General features: G+C 36.5%; 2 protein-coding genes across 4 annotated transcripts in view; one reads left to right on the forward strand and one right to left on the reverse strand.

Moving 5' to 3' along the window:
* The first annotated feature begins 1,181 nt into the window (after positions 1-1,181).
* LOC127840356 (putative nuclease HARBI1) lies at positions 1,182-1,892 on the forward strand. Its single transcript, XM_052368765.1, has one exon. The coding sequence runs from the start codon at positions 1,182-1,184 to the stop codon at positions 1,890-1,892; it is 711 nt and encodes a 236-aa protein (XP_052224725.1).
* A 4,244-nt stretch (positions 1,893-6,136) lies between these two features.
* The window catches only part of LOC127841633 (serine/threonine-protein kinase Nek1-like), a 60,872-nt gene continuing 45,472 nt past the window's right edge, over positions 6,137-21,536 (reverse strand). For all 3 annotated transcript variants that reach the window (XM_052370618.1, XM_052370619.1, XM_052370617.1), the window contains 9 exons: positions 19,400-19,559; positions 17,413-17,599; positions 16,582-16,805; positions 15,403-15,461; positions 14,693-14,887; positions 13,638-13,739; positions 11,944-12,080; positions 10,405-10,537; positions 6,137-8,030 (listed from right to left, as the gene is read on the reverse strand). In XM_052370618.1, coding sequence (XP_052226578.1) covers positions 8,017-8,030; positions 10,405-10,537; positions 11,944-12,080; positions 13,638-13,739; positions 14,693-14,887; positions 15,403-15,461; positions 16,582-16,805; positions 17,413-17,599; positions 19,400-19,559 — 1,211 coding nt within the window. In that variant the 3' untranslated portion in view covers positions 6,137-8,016. The remainder of the gene's footprint in view (positions 8,031-10,404; positions 10,538-11,943; positions 12,081-13,637; positions 13,740-14,692; positions 14,888-15,402; positions 15,462-16,581; positions 16,806-17,412; positions 17,600-19,399; positions 19,560-21,536) is intronic.

The following is a 21,536-nucleotide window of genomic DNA, read 5'->3' on the forward strand; positions in this document are numbered from 1 at the left end:
AATTAAAGTGAATATTTAACAAATATTCTTTATAAAATAAAACTACAAATGCATTGCGCTGTCAACTTTTACGAGTATCAAATGCAACAAATTTATTACAAAAATGAAAATGCCAAAGAATAATGTTAACTGTGGCATGGGCAGGAAAAGTTCATGATTTAATGCCTCGGTCACACTGTCACGAATCAGAGCTACGAACGAGCAAAGAATACTTTTCGGCACAGTTCGTAGCTATCCTTACTGGACCGTGGCTGTCCGTACTTGATCCGTGATCAGTCGTAGTAGTTTTTGGATGTCCGTAGCGACTCTTGACAAATTTTGAACATGTTCAAAAATTTGCTACGATTTTATCGACCGTAGCGTATCCGTAGCAGTCCGTACTAAGCCGTACTGATCCATACTAGTTCGTAACGACACCGTAGTCGTCCGTACCTTTTCGTAGGCCCAAAGATTTTCAAGGACTTCTACTGATTGATACGAGGAACTACGGAGCGGTACGGTTACGCTACGTATTAGCTACGATTATTCCACGGATATACTACGGAGAGCCACGGTTCTAGTACGTTGTACTACGGATAGGCAGGAATTTGCACGATCTTGTACGATGTCCTACATTTCAGCACGAAACAGTACTGACATGTACGGTCCACTACAATAAATTGCTACTGAAATACATCATTAAAATTAAAGCAACCGTACTTGCATTTGTTGAGTTCACAATCATGAACCGCCAGCAAATTGTGTTTGCGATAAATATGTTACACTTGGATATTGATAAGGCACAAAATGCAGAGGCCGTAGTCGAGCTGCTTGACGATATGCACAAAGGTAATAATGATTCATTATCGTATAACTAGTATAGCTTTGTGCTAAAGGTTACGTATTTTGAAAATATTAGAATTTGAACTTACTAGTAATACATTTTTTTATTTGCATGTAAGTGTCTACCTCATATGCGTTATGTATCTTGCTCTTACTTTTACGTGATTAAATAATTGTTAAATTAATAGCCGACATAATTAAATACAAAATTAATCATACTTTCCTACGCATAATCTATAGTTGTACATCAATAATTACATACTTTATCAGGTAAGAGAAGAAAAAAGAGGTGGTGGATAAGAGACTGGCTTTAAAGACGACCCGTTCTCGGCCAATACGAGACTTTGATGGCCGAACTGATGGCTGAAGATCCGGCGGCTTTTAGAAACTTCACCAGAATCGGGCCTGATATGTTCCATGAGCTATCACAGGTCGTTGGTCACAGGATCACGAAGAACCACACCTGGTTCAGACAGTCTATCAATCCAGATTTGAAGTTGGCAATTACCTTAAGGTTCTTGGCCACAGGGGACAGTTACCAAAAATTGATGTATGGGTTTCGTGTTGCACACAATACGATATGTAGTATTGTACGGGACGTTTGTGATGCCATAGTTTCAGCATATGCTGGGGATGTTATCCAGACTCCTACTGAGCCTGAGGAGTGGAAGGCCATAGCCGATCAGTTCGCGGCTAAATGGCAATTTCCACACGCCATTGGAGCTCTAGATGGAAAGCATGTAGCCATACGATGTCCCAAGAACGGTGGCTCATTATACTATAACCATAAAGGTTATCATTCTGTTGTGCTGATGGCCCTGGTGGACGCCGATTACCAATTCATATGGGTAAATATTGGATCGCAAGGAGGATGTTCCGACGCACAAATCTGGAATCAAAGCGACCTCAGGTTGGCAATCGAAAGGGGGTTGATTGGCATGCCAGAAGCAACACCACTTCCAGGTGACGACAGACCAATAGGATACTATATCATCGCAGATGATGCATTTGCCATGAGAACATGGCTCATGAAGCCATTCTCACGACGAGGCCTTGAGAAGGACGAGTAAATTTTTTAATATCGCCTGTCTAGAGCCAGGAGAGTTGTGGAGAATGCTTTTGGTATTCTCGCTCAGCGATTCTGATGCTTAATGTCTATTCTGCCACAAAGACCAGACACGGTTGAATCGATAGTTCTCGCATGCGTTTGCCTTCACAATATAATTAGGGTAAGATATCCTGGTGATCAGAACATTCAATTGGACCCAGAAGACGATGCCCACGAAGTCATTACATGGGGCATTGAGAGATGGGTTTCACGTGGATAATTTGCAGGTTCCAAGAGGTGGAAATCTTGCCACTATCCGTGCAAAACAAGAGAGGCTCTACTTGAAACACTACTTCAACACTATTTGATCTGTTGAGTGGCAGGATAGAATGATATAAAGTACCTTGTGACTGGCCTAGCTCTACTTTTGAACGTTTGTATACATACAAACTATAGTGTATATAAACTCCAGACACGGCTGATTCCATTATTTCTGTTATGCGCTGTTGCTGCCGCTTGCATGTTTTCTTTTGGGGAGGTATTTTTGTGTATGACAATACAAGAGACTGTGGGCGCAATTGACCAGTCGCCAAATTATCGATCGCTCCGCCCACATAGTCACGTGGTCTAGTGATTAGAAAACTCCGACAAGCAGATCGCAATTATAGCGAATTACGTGAGGGAAATTCTATATTTGTAATGATGTATTATGCTCTTTTCTATAATATAAATTATTAAAGCCGCACACTAAACTAAACTGCTTTGTAAAACGTTAATACAATCATAAATACTTTACAGAGAAATGGCGTAATCAAAATAAATGAGTTAACGGCAGACTGACTATCAGAAACGTTTCTTATACATATTATATAGGGAGTTGATGAAAAATCCATTGTAAAAATGAGCATTTATTTCATATTGATTTTGAACTTGTATTCAACCGTCTGACAGTGAACCCGGTGGCTATTCGTACATAATTTTGAAATATTTTTATTAAATGCAAATGACATATCCATATCATGATGGTTTTTTTGTTTATTAAAAATGTTTAGATCTTTGTTTATTTAGATATAAATTAAATTTTGATTGTAACCATAATTTAATACAGGCCTAATTTCATGGTTTCATTAACAGATAGTCTAATATGCATTTTATTTCATTTATGTTTAATGCGAACCTGTTACATTTCACTATCAAAAAGTGAAATGTTGGTATAACGATGCTGTTCACGAACATTCGAATTGAATACATTTAGCATATTATGCATTTGCTTATTTATAACAAGATGGCCCTTATATGTTAATTGCAATTTTCAAAGTTCTCCCCGTATCAATATATGTTGTATTAGAAATGCTGTTGTTGTATTATAAGCCGTACATTTTACAATTAAAGTCGCTTTAAGCTGGCTAAGCCGCGTTGAAATCACCTTTTTGTTGTTTTTACTTTAGTTAAAACAATATTTAAGTTAACAATTTATAATGATTTCCCTTGTTTATAATCCACAGAAAATAAATATATAATTGGAAATCATTTAAGTAATTAAATAGTTTTCTTTTCTTGTGTACAGTACCTAACAATGCCTTAATGTTCCTTCATTCTGAGATCCACGCAACATGCTGTTATTTATTAATCATCGACAATTACGCTGAGATTAAAAAGCACGTGTGGCAATTATTATGTTGCCCAAACCAGGGACCTATACAAACAGGGACCTATACAAACATTTGTTTGTATAGGTCCCTGCCCAAACTGCTTAATAATATTGTGCATCAAACGGTATAACACGTTTTATAGAACACACACCTGGTCTGGTAAACCTATTTATTGTGTTTGTTTTCTCATTACTCGTTCATATGTTCAAGAAATAAAGATAAAATAATAACCTTTTATAAAGTATGTATAGCACCAACAATTTTCAATAATGATCGAACAGTAATGATCATGCATTTGATATAAAATCTGTGTAAACTCTTAAAAATTACGTCCATTCCATATGTACAACACGCTTTGTTTGTCGAACAAAATGGCGGCCAGATAAGCGTTGCTGAGGGGTGTGTGAAAAATCGATATCTGATTGGCTGATCGAAAAATGTGGGCGGAGCGATCGATACTTTGGCGACTGGTCAATTAACCTGTCCGTACCAGTCCGTCGCAATTCCCACTGCTTCGTAGCGGACCGTTCTAGTTCGTACTTACCCGTACTAGACCGTAGCGGATCCGTAGTTAGATCGTACTGATTCGCGTAGCATCGAACTTAATCGTACCAGACCGTAGCGGATTCGTAGTTTGATCGTACCGATTCGTGGCGCTCCGTACTAAATTGCGTCGATCAGTAGCAGTCCGTACATTTCTATGTTCGTTTTCCAACATTTTGATGGTAGATTCGTCGAAATCCGTACTCACATCGTTGTGCTTCGTACTGAAATCGTAGCGGCCTACGAATTTTGACAATTTCGTAGTCATTCGTAGCCGATTGAATCTTAGCTCATTCGTTTCTCTATTTCGTGACAGTGTGACCGAGGCATAAGACAGATAAAACGGCGAATTTCAAACTTACTATGAATAAGGGGCAACAACTGTACGTGACTTCCATTTCGTGATTTCGCTCGTTGTCGAACTTTTCCTCCATTTGACAAAACACACATTTCCAGAGAGGAACATAGCAAGAGTAAAGGCGAATTCGCTGTTTAAATATAAATAAATGGCAAAAACTCTATAGCGCTTGACTCGCGTAGAATGCTTATTGAATTTGGCCTCAAATTAATGTCTACCAACATTTTCAGAAAGTTTGAAGACAATTTGAGGGAAACGGTACGCTTAGAGAGGGAACAACTAAAATGTCGCATGTTGGCATCTGTTTCGAAATTGCATTTATTAAAATAATTATCTCACTAATGTTCGTCTTATCACATTTTACAACGTTTGTTTCGTATCCGAATGTTCTCTCTACACTGGATGAGTACCGCATCCCTGGTGCTCAGAGCTCTGGTGAATTTTTAACATTAAGTAACTTAAATGGGATTCCATTAAATGTACAGTCTCTTTAAATGCATTTAAATCCGTTGAACTTGAAATGCTATGAAGTTGTCGTCTGTTGACATTGCCTGTAACTGTATTTGTTCAAATTCGCGTTAGTTTAATATTGAGTAAATTAAATGTTGATATTAAATTGTATATTGTGTATTTCAAGATAGGCCATAAGCTAATGGGAATAAAAGGCTTCATAGAGCTCGTGTCATAAGAGCTTCTGAGCTTCATTATCTTTTCACCGCGTTAATAAATCCTATGAAACATAAATAGTTTGGATTGAAGTTATATCGACATACTAGGCAAAACTTAAAAAAAAAATAATTGTAAAAGAATAACAATTCAGTGTATCAAGTCCACAACAAAATGAACACATTAGGTTTATTTTAACGACTCACTTTTGTTGCAAATGTTTATTTTCTGGGTTATAGAAAAGTGGATTTTGAAGCAGAAGCTGTTTGAATGGTTCTTTTCTACAAAGTCCAACAAATGATTTCAATATATCTTTCGAAAATTCATTTTGTATATTGTTCATAGTTTTCATAAAAATGTCTGCCGCAGTTGTATAATTTTTGAAAATCAATCATAGTATAAACAATATTCTTATATTGTCCATATCCGATGACAATTCTACGGATCAATGACCACCGTTTAGCTATTTTGTTAGCATCATTTAGTTCTATGATTTTTACGATCAATGTGAATTGTTATGTCAAGCATATCAAATGTTTGTTGATTCCAATTGAAGTGTGACAATAATTCTAAATCTAAATCTAAAGTTTCATTGCGAGATGCTGCAGAGCAATCCAGGCGGCAAATTGTGACAAATAGTATCATATGTCATTAATTTCAATGCCCATAATATTAAGTATTTGACCTTAAATTAATGGACAATATTTCAGCGCAAAGTATGAAAAACAGCTAAGCGGATTTTCTGGAAATTCTTCTGGAAATTCTTCTGGACAGTTTTGAAAATCTGTCTTCAGGGTAGATTTTAAGTACACATGAAGTCTATCTTAATTAATTGGATACATTGATTCGTCTTTATGACAGCTAAATTCTCATTTCTACGGAAATCTTAGATGTATACTTCGATCGGAGACTGTTAAAAGGGGGTAACAAACAAGAAGTTGTATTTTCAAGACACGTATATATATTTTGTGTGCTGACGTTTGAATTATAATGTGTACGCATGTTTAAAAAAAATAATTTAGAAGTGGATATAACAAGGCAAACATGTTTAAATCAGACGACAACGTTTTAATACATATGCATATATAATAGACACTTTTTCACAATAATCTAATTATTTGCTTCTATGAAATGTTAAATAACCAACGTAGTTAATGGTAAATTATTAACTAGTGTCAATTTCTAGATTGACTAAGCACATGTTCATTTTCAATAAAGAATCTTAAACTAATCTTATGTGACGCCCACATGTATATATTGAGCATCTTTAACTCAACCAAACTTTGTAGAAACAATATAGCATAAGACTGAATTGTATAAAAGTAACATGCAGAAATCATATAGGACGCAAAACATAAATATTTATAAAATTGACATTTACCCAAATAATTCTCACTTCCAGCACTCGACAGGAAAGCTTATTTAAAACGATTTTTCATATAGCCTTATATCTAAGTAAGTTTACAATTGCTTTACTTTAAGACAAAACTTCATTAATAAAATACGCAAGGGATGAAATGGTGAACATCATCTATTTCACGCAAGGACGGATTCAGATAGGCCTATCGCCTTTTTAATTTATAAAACTATAATAAATATGAACTACGCTATATACATAGTGTGTCATAACAGATTAAGTCTCATCTTTAAAAAAAATCCAGTCCAGGCAGAAGTGTAGTCCATGATTAGCCTGTGTGGACTGCACAGGCTAGTATTGGAAGACACTTTAGTCACATTTATTAAGCGCCATTTTGCTAGTAGGCAAATATATTATTTTATAACACTCTTTTACAGATGCTTCAAAATGTAATATGAAGATGGTAAAAGACTCTTATGCCTTAAAATGTAAACATAACTTTAAATGCAACTCTACAAATAGTTTAATGACCAAACAAACTGTCTAGTGTCAGACAGTCAGACTATATTTGCTATTCTGCAATTCCATCATTCTTTCACAATGTAATCAGCTGTTGAGCTAGCATGGATTATTTTAAATTGCCTGTTGCAAGGGCCAGAGGATTATTGGTAGCCCAGCTTGCTGATTCGTTGCCCAGCTTGCTGATTCGTTGAAACACTTCTAAACAATATGATAATGATACAGATTAAATGAATTTACCATTTTTGGGGGAAAACAACATTACAAATTCAAAACAATATGAAAAAAAATTAGTCAATAGACAGCTTTAAGCTAGCACAAATAAAATTTGTCCAATAAAGGCTCTGTCATAAGCAGGAAAATGAAATGCATATAGTAGTCGAAAAAATATCACAAACAATTTAAGTAGCAGAGACGATGTAATTATCACATAAACAATAAACTTGTATGAATATACTATGCTAATGCCAAATATATGTAACACAGGTGAAGTAAGGGCTGAAGTAAAATGATAAGCAACTCTATGAGTATGACAGTCATACTTATACTATATCACACATCTTCAGAGTTAAGCACAATAGCATTGAATATTTTGGAAATTTCTGTTGCATAAAAAGGTAGAGCAGTAAAAAAAAGTATGCATATAAAATGCAACAAAATTTAATACATAAATGTTTCAATGTACCTCCCACCTAGCATCTACATGTAAGAATGAACATATTAATGTTCAAATACTACAAATGTAATCAAATAAATGCAATATTTTGAATATATCCATTTTAGATATATGGTACTCTGTAAATTATTCATAAATCACTTATATTTATAAACATAATCTTTCAAACATTAACATCGCAACACATTTTACTAAGTACCTATAAGCCATCCCCACAGCACACATCCTTAGGTTTAACACTGAAAACACCAGACAGTAAATAATCAGGAAACAATTTAAATGTTAGGTTGATATTGGTTCTTTCAACAGCTGTCCTGTTATTCCATTGTTATTCCATTGCACATTGAAAACTTGCAATTGTTTTGCCTCTGCGCCTCAGCTCAGATTGTCTGAAAATAAAAATGTAGAAAGCATATTTGTTCCAGGACCTCTGGACTTACAGTAATACATTTTTATCACACATTGACATTAGAATATTCATATTTTGTAATTGTCTGTATGATACAAATGTATGACCTTTTTAAATTAAGTATATGTAGTAAATAAGAATGTTTAAACAATTAACACACAGAAATACACTGGACATATATCTCTTACTTTTGAATTTCTCACAGAAAAAATGATACCATTTTTTTTTAACAGCAAAAATACTTTGCACTATTTGCAACTGATATAAATGAGGATACATATCACACAGCTCTGACAAAAAAATTATAGGTACACAATTCAACATAGATGGCTAAATATATGACTCAACAAATACCACTAAAAAGATTTCATTTATTTACTTCCTTCAACAAGAGACAGATGTTTGCACAAAACAAATATGTTATGAAACAAAAACTTTGGTGAATGTACTGTTCAGATCAATGTGAATTTAAAATTAATTATTCCAAACAAACATATGCACACAATTCAGTCCAGTCAAGCAAAAATAGGTCTTATGCCATATGCGGCCAGCCTAACTCCAGACCAGCTGGCATAGTCTCATCAGGAAATATCCGTCCCCTATCAAGTCATGAAAGGTTCCGTGGTCTCATTAGCAGACAAGACGGCTCCAGACCAGACTGTGTGGATGCTATTTTGGCCGCATATGCTAAAAGACCCATTTTCGCATGACGCGGCTCAATCGAAAAGAGTGGCATTCAGATTTACAATAGAATAAATCAAATAGTATCAAGAAGTTGAGGAAAAACACAATGCCAAACCCATGTTAAAAGCCACGCAGTGCTTAAAATGTATACTTACCAAACAAGTGTCCTTCATTATTAAAAAAGATGAAAATGACATGCTTGTATTAATTCTATATTGACATTACCAAATACAAAACAGGTTTAATTTATCTGAACAAAATGTCAATTTTACTTTATGTAATTATGTCAAAACAAACAAATTAATTGCAGAATTTAAAAAAAGTGTAAACAGTCTCTGATGTTTACATGTTTGATGTTAGTTAAAAGGTTTATATTGTTTGCTCAAAAGTGTTTCACATAGTCCAATGACTGCCAGTAAGTCACCAAAGTTTTTTGTGCTAAAGGGGGTTTCATGATAATAGTAGCGTTGTGCAACTTTCAATTTTATATTCCAACATCAAAACTCAAAGCAGTATCCTCAAAGATATCAGCCATTCTCACACCTAATATTAAGCCAAAAGACACCAAGTTCTACCAAAGACTGGTGAACAGTCAGTAAACCACATGCTTTCAAACCAATTAAGCTTTAGACAAGGGACAAAATTGTCACAAAACCAGGTTTTCATTGTGAAAAAAAAATCTGATAAAGGGAGAAAACTCAAACTGAACTTTTGAAATGACCAAAAAAAATTAACCCCCTTTGTAAGTTTTTTTTTTTTTTTAAATCTATTTTTAGTCGTGGCGACCTTGACATTGGAGATATTGACGTGATTCTTTCGTGGGACACACCGTCCCATGATGGTGAACAAATGTGCCAAATGATTTTAAAATCTCACAATGAATGACATAGTTATGGCCAGGACAAGCTCATTTATGGCCATTTTTGACCTTTGAACTCTAAGTGTGACCTTGACCTTGGAGATATCGACGTAATTATTTCGCCCGACACACCGTCCAATGATGGTGAACAAATGTGCCAAATGATTTTAAAATCTGACGATGAACGACATAGTTATGGCTCGGACAAGCTCATTTATGGCCATTTTTGACCTTTGAACTCAAAGTGTGACCTTGACCTTGGAGATATCGACGTAATTATTTCGCGCGACACACCGTCCAATGATGGTGAACAAATGTGCCAAATGATTTTAAAATCTGACAATGAACGACATAGTTATGGCCCGGACAAGCTTATTCCGCCAGCCCGCCAGCCAGCCAGCCCGCCAGCCAGCCAGCCAGCCCGCCCGCATTCGCCAATCTAATAACCAGTTTTTTCCTTCGGAAAACCTGGTTAAAAACCTGGTTAAAAATAGCTAAGCCTTGCTCTGTGAACGTAGGGTTTAGTGTACAGTGTTGTCCATGATTAGCATGTTCAGTCCCCACAGGATAATAAGGGACAACACTTTTTGCTTCTATGCAATTTTTCTTTGGAGGAAGACTCTTCAAAATGAAAATCCAGTCTAGGCAGAAAGTGTTGTACCTGATTAGCCTGTGTGGACCACACAGGCTAATCTGGGATGACACTTGATGCACAGTCATGCACAACCCTGTTTTACCAGAGCAAGCGTCAAATGATGACTTTACAAAACCAAACTATGCTTTTCTGCCCTACACAGATCTAGTTGCTCACCATCAGTGAACGCAGCGTCGGCCATGACCAGCTGGAAGATCTGTGGATACAGGTGCTTGTGATCGGCTCCCAGCATCTCAATAGCCAGCCTGGCTCCCTCCTCCATGTTCTCATCCTCGTCTTCCATTAGGGCCTGATAAACATGAAATACTCTAACTCTGGAGAAAAAAGCCTTGGCTTAATATGTGACCTTTAGATAACAAACTGAATTATTTTTTTGCCTGCTTTCTAGCAAAACACAAATTTGCCATGACAAATACTTCTATAAAAGTTTTGCCCACATAATGTTCATGTTTTTCTATCTTGTTTTAAGTTTTATTATGACTTGAATTTGCTTTGAACCAAAATATGCGTCCAAAGAGCACAGATGCCACCTTATTCCAGATTTTCTCAAAACTTCACATTCATGAAAAAACAACAACTCAACCTTGAACTAGAAGTCATGAAGGTATACTCACACACAAAAATGAGGTCAATATCTGAAAGCCTTTTGCAAAAAAATCCGAAAAAGTGTTATTTTAGAAAAAAAATTGAAGTCCAAGGCTGGTCACTTTGTCAAAAGCCGATGGACCAGAAAAAAACGTTGATTCCAAGTGTCAGTAACTTTGTCTAAAACCAATTGACCAGAACAAACTCAAACTTGATTTGTAGGACATGTTGGTAGACTCACACACTAAAATAAGGACAGTGTCTGAAAGTGTTTCGGAATTGATTCCAGAAAAGTATTATTGTAATGAAAATTCCTAGGTCCAGGCCAATAAATTCATAAAAAATCAATAGACCCAAAAGAAACACAAATTTGATCTGTAAGTAATGAAGATAAAATCACAAACCAAAAATTAAAAAATTATAGAGATAATTCCTTAATCCAAGGCCAAAAACTGCCCCCAACAAGATATGTGTTTGTTAGAAACACTATGTCCCCTTCTGTGCCTCTTTGAAGCTATATATTTGACCTTGAAGGATGACCTTGACCTTTCACTACTCAAAATGAGCGCTCCATGAGATACACAGGCATTCCAAATATGAAGTTGCTATCTTCAATATTGTAAAAGTAATGGCAAAATGTTAAAGTTGGAGCAAACAAACACACAAACCAACCAACCAACCAAACAACCGACAGGGCAAAAACAATATGTCCCCCACTATAGTGGTGGTGGACACAAAAATCGATGGACTGGAATGAGACTCAAACATGATCTCTTACTCATGCAGGTAGATTGGCGTACCAAAAATCAGGTAAATGTCTTAAAGCATTCAGAAAAAAACTCCAAAAACGGAATACCGAACTTACAGACATTCCGACTCCTATAATAAATCCAAGAAAGATTATATATAAAAATTGTTGCGACTAAAACGAATTGCTTCAATTTCCTGCAGAAGAAATTTTGGTATGTAGTAGTTTTTACGCCAATTTTACGAGCTTGCTCACCTGCATATTCATCTACTTAACTTTGGTCATAACTGACCTGACTTTACATTTACCTGCACAGTTTTGTAGACCCTGACCAGTTTTGTCTGACCTGACTTTACACTAACCTGTACTGTTTTGTAGACCCTGACAAGTTTTGTGGCCCCCAATGCCTCCTCCAGCTGTGCTCGAGATGCCTCCAGGCGACCAAACACGTCAAAGTCAGCAGCATCATCACCATCGTTAAACTCGCTGTCACTGTCGTCTGAGTAGTAATATGCAACAAAAGAATCTCGTTAGGGAAAATGGGGCTTAATGCATAGTGTGCAGGCTCACTTTCCATTTAAACTGGATTTTCATTTAGACTGCACTTCCTTTAAACGAAATATACAAAAAAGCTGAAAGTGATTTCCCTGATTAGTCTGTGCAAGTTGGTATATGGTATCATATGATAAATGTTTGTATTCATAAAAACAACACCCATTAAACAAAGCTAAATATTTGTATATTTCCTTGAACTGTACAGATTATTTAACATGACTTTTTCAACACAGCGAGAAGTCCAAACTGAATTTTTTAAACAACAAGAGCTTGTCCAAGAAGTGACGAATGTACGTCATGTTTGTCTGATGCTACATATCATAATATGACTCTTGTCATGCAAAAGGGGTCTTAAGTCATATACTTTAAGTGCAACTCCAAACTAGCCTGTGCAATCCTGCAGTGTTGTAACCTGCTAACCTGACCGCTCTATTAAGTCACTTAAGGTTTCATGGTCTCATCAGGAGAAAGTGTAGCTCCCAACTAGACCATGCCAATGACATAAGACCCGTTTTTTATGACGCGGTTCATATGTAGCTAACTATAATAATCATGTCATAGAAATTTGCATATCATATGAAGCAAGCTGGTGGCAAAGCCCTGGTAGGGGGCCCAAGCTCCTGAGACTTAGCAAAATAACAAATAAAAAATAGCTAAGAAATTAACACAAATCTTTAAAATCACACCTAATTTGCAAGTTCATTTTATAAAGGAGAGTCAATATATATTATTTTTTTTAGTAAGAAACCACAAATTTTCACGGTTTGGATATTGCGTGTGTGTGCTTTGTCGATCGCATGGGCTTTCACTGCCTTTTTTTCCGGACAATTTATAACTAATTGTCTTTCCGCATGGAACACAAAAACATACACCAGGTTTTTTCAGCCATTCGCCAAATTTCATTCCACGTTCATCAACTTCAGCCAACCACTCCCATCGCCATTTATTCTTGACGTTCGATTCTAGCACCTTTGTACTCGAATTCGGTTCAAGGAACTTCATTTTTTGTATTTGTTTTACCTCGAAAAGCAACTACTTTTGGTTATGGCGCTCGTTTGACGTAAATGATTCGACAATGCCTCCCTTTATTTTTCGCGCAGATTACAATGTAAAAAATGATTACTCTTTTGGGCACGTGCTTTTGTTTATTTACCGAAATTGCAGCTCGTTCAACGAAACACGTTCCGCAATATCCATTACAAAGCGTCTATTTTTAGTTTTTGTTTGCTTGATAAACGTTTCGTGTTGCTTGGACAATGCGAGGGGGGTCACCCCTTACCCCCCCCCCCCCCCCCCCCCCAAATTATCTCATCGAATTTACATGAATTACAAAAACAACCTTTTGGTGCCCTGAAAAACTGGAATTCCGGCACAACCGGATGACTTTTAACCCTGTTTATCAATCATTACTTTGTGTTCTTGAAATTATTAAATTATGTAAGCATTTTTTGCCAAAAAAATACTGTGAAGTGAAAGGATAAATATCACAACATATGCTGACCAGTGGGGAAAAGTTCCGACTGATCATCATGGCTGTCCTCTGGTGTCTCTATGTTCTCATTATCAACAGATATGGAGCGGTTCACATCACCATCAGCAACATCTGCCAACACACAGTATGACATATGTATTTCAGAACGAATAACTAAATGAATATTTGTTTTTTGAAAAACAACACAATTTTGGAATTTCTTAAGAAGTTCCTTTAAAAATAATGCTTATCTTAGATATTGTAGTCACATCTTAGGTCAATGGATGTAGTTAGCAAGCAAGCCTCTGTCCAAACAGTATAATGTCATCATGATGAAGTTTAATATGATCAACACATTTTCTCATTATTTTCCAAAACATGTTGACCTTTACTTAATTTTTATCTCGAGAAAGTAATTTCATGAAAAAAATGTCATACAAATCATCATTCCAAAAATAATACCAATAAAAGCACTGAAATGTTATCATATACATGTACAGATACAAACTAACTTAATAGCTAAAATAAATTATAAACCATGTAAAGCTTATGACAAATGAAACTAGTACAGAAGTATGCTGAAAAACAAAAGCCGATGTACATAAGTGTAATGCCACACCTTGACCAATAATCTCCCTTTCTTGTTCCCCCTCATTTGCATCCTCATATAATGCCCATCTCTGATAGTTTTTCAAATAAATCTTAAACCTATGTAGAAACAAGAGCACCGCATAACGGGTGCCAACGCTCAGCTGTGAAAGCTTGTCAGAATTTAATTTTTTTTTTCTTGTCAGAATTTTTTTTTTCAAGAGGTCACAGTGACCTTGACCTTTGACCTAGTGACCCAAAACTGAGTGTGGCGTGTAGAACTCATCAAGGTGCATGAACATATGAAGTTTCAAAGTTGCAGGTGGAAGCACTTTGATTTTAGGGCCAATGTTAAGGTTTAAGCACAACTCCTACGGCGAACGGCTGACGACGAGCTGGCTATGACAATACCTCGGGTTTGCTCCGAAAAAAGCCGAGCTAAAATCATTATAATGACTGAAACACACGGAAAACAATGTACAAGTCAAATGTCACACCTTGATCAATAATCTCCTCCTCTTGTTCCCCCTCATTTCCAGCCTCATTATCAACCCCCTCCTCCCCGTCCATCTGATCCTCCTCTGTGTCAAGGTCAGCGCCCCCATTGCCACTCTCTCTATCACTGGACATGCGACTCTCTCTGTCACTGGACAGGCTGAACTTGATTGGACTCTTCTGACTGTCTTCATCAGCTTTATGTGAGAAGACAAACATTGGAGCCTTGCTCTGGGTAAACTGGGCTTAATGAATGTGCCTAGAGTGCCGTACCAGATTAGCCTGTGCAGTCTGCATAGGCTAATCAGGGACAACACTTTCCGCTTTTAACGATATTTTTCGTTTAAAGGAAGTCTCTTGTTAGCAAATATGCAGGTTAAGTAGGAAGGTTGTCCCTGGTAAGCATGTGTGGAATGCACAGGCTTATCTGAGACAACAATTAACGCATATTAATTAAGCCCTATTTTCCCACAGCGAGTCTTATTCAAGTTTTTCATGGATTACTACTGTGTTATTGATAGAACAATATGGTTGTCTTTTGGTAAGAAAACATAAAAGTTTACATTTGTTCAATATTAAGCATGTTGAAAAACTATACAATTCTTTTATTTTTATAGTTTTTGAACATGCTAAATATTGAACAAATAGACCACTTTTGCAATTGTGGCCATTTTTTTTTTAAAGCATAACAGCAAACAACCATCCTACTTACAATCAACAACTCTCTGCATACTTTCACGTACACTCATCAACTCTTGTAGATCTTCATCCCTGCAACAGCACATTACATCCTTAATTAGGCGGACCATATGTTCAACAATAAATATAGGTCTCTACCATTACTTTAAGTTTTTATGGTTACAACTGCTTGAGAATGAGCTTACTTACATGACTTTATTCCAAATGACTATTCATTCAAATTCCAAACCGTTGCTTATCAGAGAATCAGCAAATTAAAAATAAACTAGATGTGTCATAACCACAGGTGCCACAATAACACCTGTTTAGACACAAAGGGCATAATGCCAACACTAAATATCATGTGATTGGAATATGTATTTTTAATTTTTGTTGCATATTTAACAATTAATAATAAAATGAGCCTGCCTCAGAGAAGTTCACACTTTCAGCATTTATGGTATTTTGTGTTTAAAGAAGTCTCTTCCTAGCACAAACCCAGTTAAGATGTCGTCCCTGATTATGCTCATGCATTTTGCCATGTTTTTTCACATAGGCTCAAATGTATTATGCCCATATTTGACCTGTTGACCTTTAACCTTCACCTTCAGCAAAGAACAATATATTCATGCACCTGTCTTGACAATGTTATCATTTGTGGCAGGTTACTTTAAAATTGAATGATGAAAGGAGCCTTTTCATTTGCTGCCAGCTGTACTCAGGCCACTTTTCACTCTGGACCTCTAAGAAGGACCATGACCTTTGAGCACGACACACAAGTGTTTGACCTAAGTGCCAGCACATATAGTGGTCATTAAATTTAATGGCAAGTTATTTTAAAATTTCCTCATAAACCATGAAGTAACAACCCTGGCAGGATTTCAGTATATACAGCTATACTGATGTACAGACATTGACGCTGCTCTGTGCAAACCCCTTTAAGGGGACCGGGGAGACATACAACTGAGCCACGCTCTGGGAAGAAAGCGATTGATGCATGAGCATAAAGTGTTAGCCTGTGCAACTCAACTACCGGTAATCTGGTGTTAAACTTTCTGCTATTATACAACTCCATGTTTAAAAAAAGTCTCTTCTAAAAGAAATTTCAGACTGTAGTCTGCACAGGCTAATCTTGGACTACCATTCACAAACATGCATTAAACCCCGTTTTCCCAGAGCAAAGGTAAATTTAATTTGTATCAGTGCTACATACTCATCATCCTGGAACTCGACATCATCCCCATCATTGTCATCAGCCTCCTGCTTCTTCCCCTCATTTTCCTCCTGGCCCTCCACCCTAGGGGTGACCGCCACCTCACTACTACCAATGGGGACATCTACTCCTGCCCCTAGGTCCTCCTCCTCATCTCCAGCTGCCTCTGCTGACAGGACAGCCTGCCCCATATTGTCATACACATCCTCCAGGCTTTCTTCCTCCTAGTAGAGTATCAGGGGATGATAGGATAGCAGTGTGCTACACTCTGGGAAAACGGGGCTTAATGTTTGCGCAAAGTGTAATCAGAGATGACACTTTCCGTGTTCATTGTATTTTTTGTTTCAAGGAAGTCTCTTCTTAGTGAAAACCCAGTTTGAGTGGAAAGTGTTGTCTCTGATTAGCTGGTGCGAACTGCACAGGCTGATCTGATAAGACACTTTACGCAAATGCTTTAAGCGCTGCTTTCCCAGAGCCCAGCTCATATTACAAAGGGATCTGGTCATAAAGACCTTACCCAGAACCCAAATGGTCCGCACATACCCACCTGTGGTCAATGCACTCGGCATTTATCTATTCTGAGTAGGAGAATGCTTAAAGTAAAAGTGCAGGTAGAAAAACTGTTTTGCATTCCAGGATAACTAAGCAACTAATAACTAAAAAAGAATCTTTTCATAAAATACATTTATAATAAAGACAAGAGATTAGTTATTGATACTCATTCAAAGAACTTAACTGTAAATCTATCGTTCTTCATCAAATCTTGAAAACTAATGTAGTGTAAATTCGAATATTAACACTTTCAAACTACCATCCCCAGAGTAGCCATACCTCATTAACAGTTGTCATATCTTCCACACTTTTAGCCTTAGCTTTGCAAGGCATTTCTTCAGCCATTGTCTTAAAGAGGCTCGCCAGATCTGGCTCCGAGCAGGTCCTCAGAAGTTCTCGATGGCCGATGTCAAAACTACCCATCGTGATGCCGAGAACCAGGCCAGTTTTCTTCATTGGTTTTTCACTGAGGAATTTAAATGATGGACAATTAGCCAAAAACCCTGCTAACCCTACAGTTGTTAAACTTGAGAGTCCGGAGACAATCATGAAGTGGTGTTCTGTAGAGACTCCACTGTCCATACAGCTTTTCCTGAAGGCTCATTTGTTCTGGCCTTTTAATTTTGTGAAATAATAAAATCCGGAATATATGTTGGATTTTTTTCCTGTAATGCCTGATAAGATTTCAAATGTAAAAATTTGATCTTGTGGATGAACATACCTACGTAATTTTGACTTCACAGGTTAGCAACCACAAGAAAATATTTGTGAAAGGCAGGAAAACATGTTTATCAATTTGTTTGCAAATTATCTGTTTCAATAAAAAAGTACATGGAAAAATACCAGTTGTAAACTGCAGTAAGAAAATTGACCAGAAAAATGCATTTGAAGACACTGTTAAATGAATTTAACAGGTTAAGGAAGCTAACAAAATACATTAGAACTCACAGCCAACAAAATATAAATAATATATCAATTATACAAATATTATATATGCACACATTTTAATAAACAAAAGGCCCATGAGGGCCTGAATCGCTCTACTGCTATAAACACTGTGCAAGTTTGGAAAGAATAAGATGGAAACTGTATACTTAATCGCGCAAACAAGGAGAATTTTTTCAAATTCAATGGGAGATTATTGTGTACTTATTTCTCTGATACTGCTCATATTCAATAGGGTTCAAGTCCTCATTGATATAAAGATACTGTTCAAATTTGGAAATATTGGATGAAAACTGTGGAATTAATTGCGTAAACAAGCAGGATTTCAAAATTTTCTCATAATCAAGGGGAAGTCATTCTGGACTTATTGCTTCGATATTGCTCTTTTTAACAAGGGCTGTTTGTTAAATATGCATGCCCCCTATATGGGCTGTCAGTTGTAGTGGCATCCATTGTATGAATACGTTTTTTGTCACTGTGACCTTGTCCTTTGACCTGGTGACCTGAAAATCTATAGGGGTCATCTGCCAGTCGTTATCGATGTACCTATGAAGTTTCATGATCCTAGGCGTAAGCATTCTAGAGTTATCATCCTGAAACCATTTTACTGTTTCGAGTCACTGTGACCTTGACCTTTGACCTAGTGACCTGAAAATCAATAGGGGTCATCTGCCAGTCATGATCAATGTACCTATGAAGTTTCATGATTCTAGGCCTAAGTGTTCTTGAGTTATCATCCGGAAACCATCTGGTGGACGGACGGACATGTGCAAAACAATATACCCCCTCTTCTTCGAAGGGGGCATAAAAAAGGGTTTGAGTCCTCATTGATACAAAGACACTGTGCAAGTTTGCCAAGAATTGGATGAAAATTATGGACTTTATCACATAAAAAACTGAATTTTCATTTTGTTCTCAAATTCAAGGGGAGATAATTCTGGATTTATAATTCCGATATTGCTCATTTTCAATAGGGTTTGACTCATCATTCAGATAAAGGCACTGTGCACGTTGGGAAATAATTGGATGAAAACTGTGGACTTTATTGCGTAAACAAGCCTTATTTCACAATTTTCTCAAATTCAAGAGGAGATAATTCTGGACTTTTTACTCTGATGTAACTATTTTTAATATAGTCCTCATTAATTTAAAGACACTGAACAAGTTTGAAAAGAATCTGATGAAAACTGTGGGCTTTATCGTGTAAACAAGAAAAAGTCTAACACACCCACGGATGGACGATGGAAACCACGCTATGATATAAGCTTTTCAGGCCTTCGACCAGTAGAGCTAAAAATGGGTAATAAACAAGCTATACTACCCTTCCTCTGGAAGCTCCCTGACAACGACTTTATCTTCAGAATTTTCTGATTGGCTGCTGTCTTTCTTGCCTTTGTCTGATTGGTTCTCATCTTCTAACTCCACCTTCTCAAACAGAGTGCCCGCCCCCACATTTTTTACTGACACTGGCTGACTTGAAGCTTAACATAGAGAGAGACCCTCTTATCAGAATAATGACCCTGGCAAGATACATTTTATATAGAAAAATAAGCATCATAGGAGATCAAATGATTTATGACGTTTAAAATGAAGTTGATATATATTTTTTAAGATACTTTAATAAATAATAAAGAATAATACAACAAGAGATGTGTTCGTCAGAAAGACAAAGCCCCCTTTTGCGCCGCTTTGAAATATTTTTTTTTGTTTTTTGACCTTTGACCTTGAAGGATGACCTTGACCTTGAACTTCCAGCACTCAAAATGTGCATCTTCATTAGAACGCTGCTTTGAATTATTTTTTTGTTTTGACCTTTGACCTTTGACATTGAAGGATGACCTTGACCTTGAACTTCCACCACTCACAATGTGCAGCTTCATGAAAACGCCGCTTTGAAATTATTATATCTTTTTTTTACCTTTGACCTTGAAGGATGACCTTGACCTTGAACTTCCACCACTCAAAATGTGCAGCTTCATGAGATACACATGCATGCCAAATATCAAGTTGCTATCTTCAATATTGAAAAAGTTATGGCCAACGTTAAAGTTTTTGGACAAACAGATGCCATATTTATATTTGACCTTGAAGGATGACCTTGACCTACACCTTTCACAACTCATAATGTTCAGCTCCATGAGATACACATGCATGCCAAATATCAAGTTGCTATCTTCAATAGTGAAAAAGTTATGGCTAAATTTTAAAGTTTTTGGACTGATGGACAGACGCCATATATAAGACATTTCACCTTGAAGGATGACCTTGACCTTCACCTTTCACCACTCAAAATGTGCAGCTCCGTGAGATGCACATGCATGCCAAATATCAAGTTGCTATCTTCAATAGTGAAAAAGTTATGGTCAATGTTAAAGTTTTCGGACGGACAGACGCCATATATTTGACATTTGACCTTGAAGGATAAACTTGACCTTCACCTTTCCCCACTCAAAATGTGCAGCTCCGTGAGATGCACATGCATGCCAAATATCAAGTTGCTATCTTCAATAGTGAAAAAGTTATGGCCAATGTTAAAGTTTTTGAACGGACGGACAGACGCCATATATTAGATATTTGACCTTGAAGGATGACCTTGACCTTTCACCACTCAAAATGTGCAGCTTTTTGAGATGCACATGCATGCCAAATATCAAGTTTCTATCTTCAATAATGCAAACGTTATGGCCAACGTTAAAGTTTTTTTCGGACGGACGGACAGACGTACATACACACATACTGACATACTGACACACTGACGGACAGTTCAACTGCTATATGCCACCGTACCGGGGGCATAAAAATGCACTGTTAAGGAATTTTGAAATCTACCACATTACTATAAACATGATAAAAGCCTTATATATAAAAGATCAATTATTGCAAACAACAGGTCACATACAATTACTAAAAAATTCACATGTAAATAACCAACAATATATCTGGACAAGGATCATAGTCACACATACAGCATAGAATGGAACTGAATTGTGAATATGTTTACCCTTTTAACTTGCAAGCACAGCAATATATAAGCTACTATAATTCATAGTTTGATGAGTGAAATGCAAAAAAAGGTTGTAATAAACAGTAAATATTCAGCATCCAAACAGTTTAACACTCAATACTGTGTTTGTTCAACACAAACATGCAATACTAGATGCAGAAAGCACAAGTGGGCAATTAAATACAACACCAATTAGAATATTGTAGTTCTCAGGATATGGATTTTAAAACTTTGAATAAATCTACTTCAATGAAATTAACAAGATCAAACATTAGTTTTGTATAAATAAATTGCAACATGCCAAAAATGATAAATATTAACAACAATGAATGGCTGCAATACGCTAATTTGAACTTGATGGATTGTGAATTAAGGAATCAGGGTAAAAAAAAATTAATTATATTCTTGCCAAAGATAATGATGTGAGACCTTTTGACTTAAATGGGCCTTTTCA

Source organism: Dreissena polymorpha, chromosome 8, assembly GCF_020536995.1.
Source record: "Dreissena polymorpha isolate Duluth1 chromosome 8, UMN_Dpol_1.0, whole genome shotgun sequence".
NCBI classification, from domain to species: Eukaryota; Metazoa; Mollusca; class Bivalvia; order Myida; family Dreissenidae; genus Dreissena; species Dreissena polymorpha.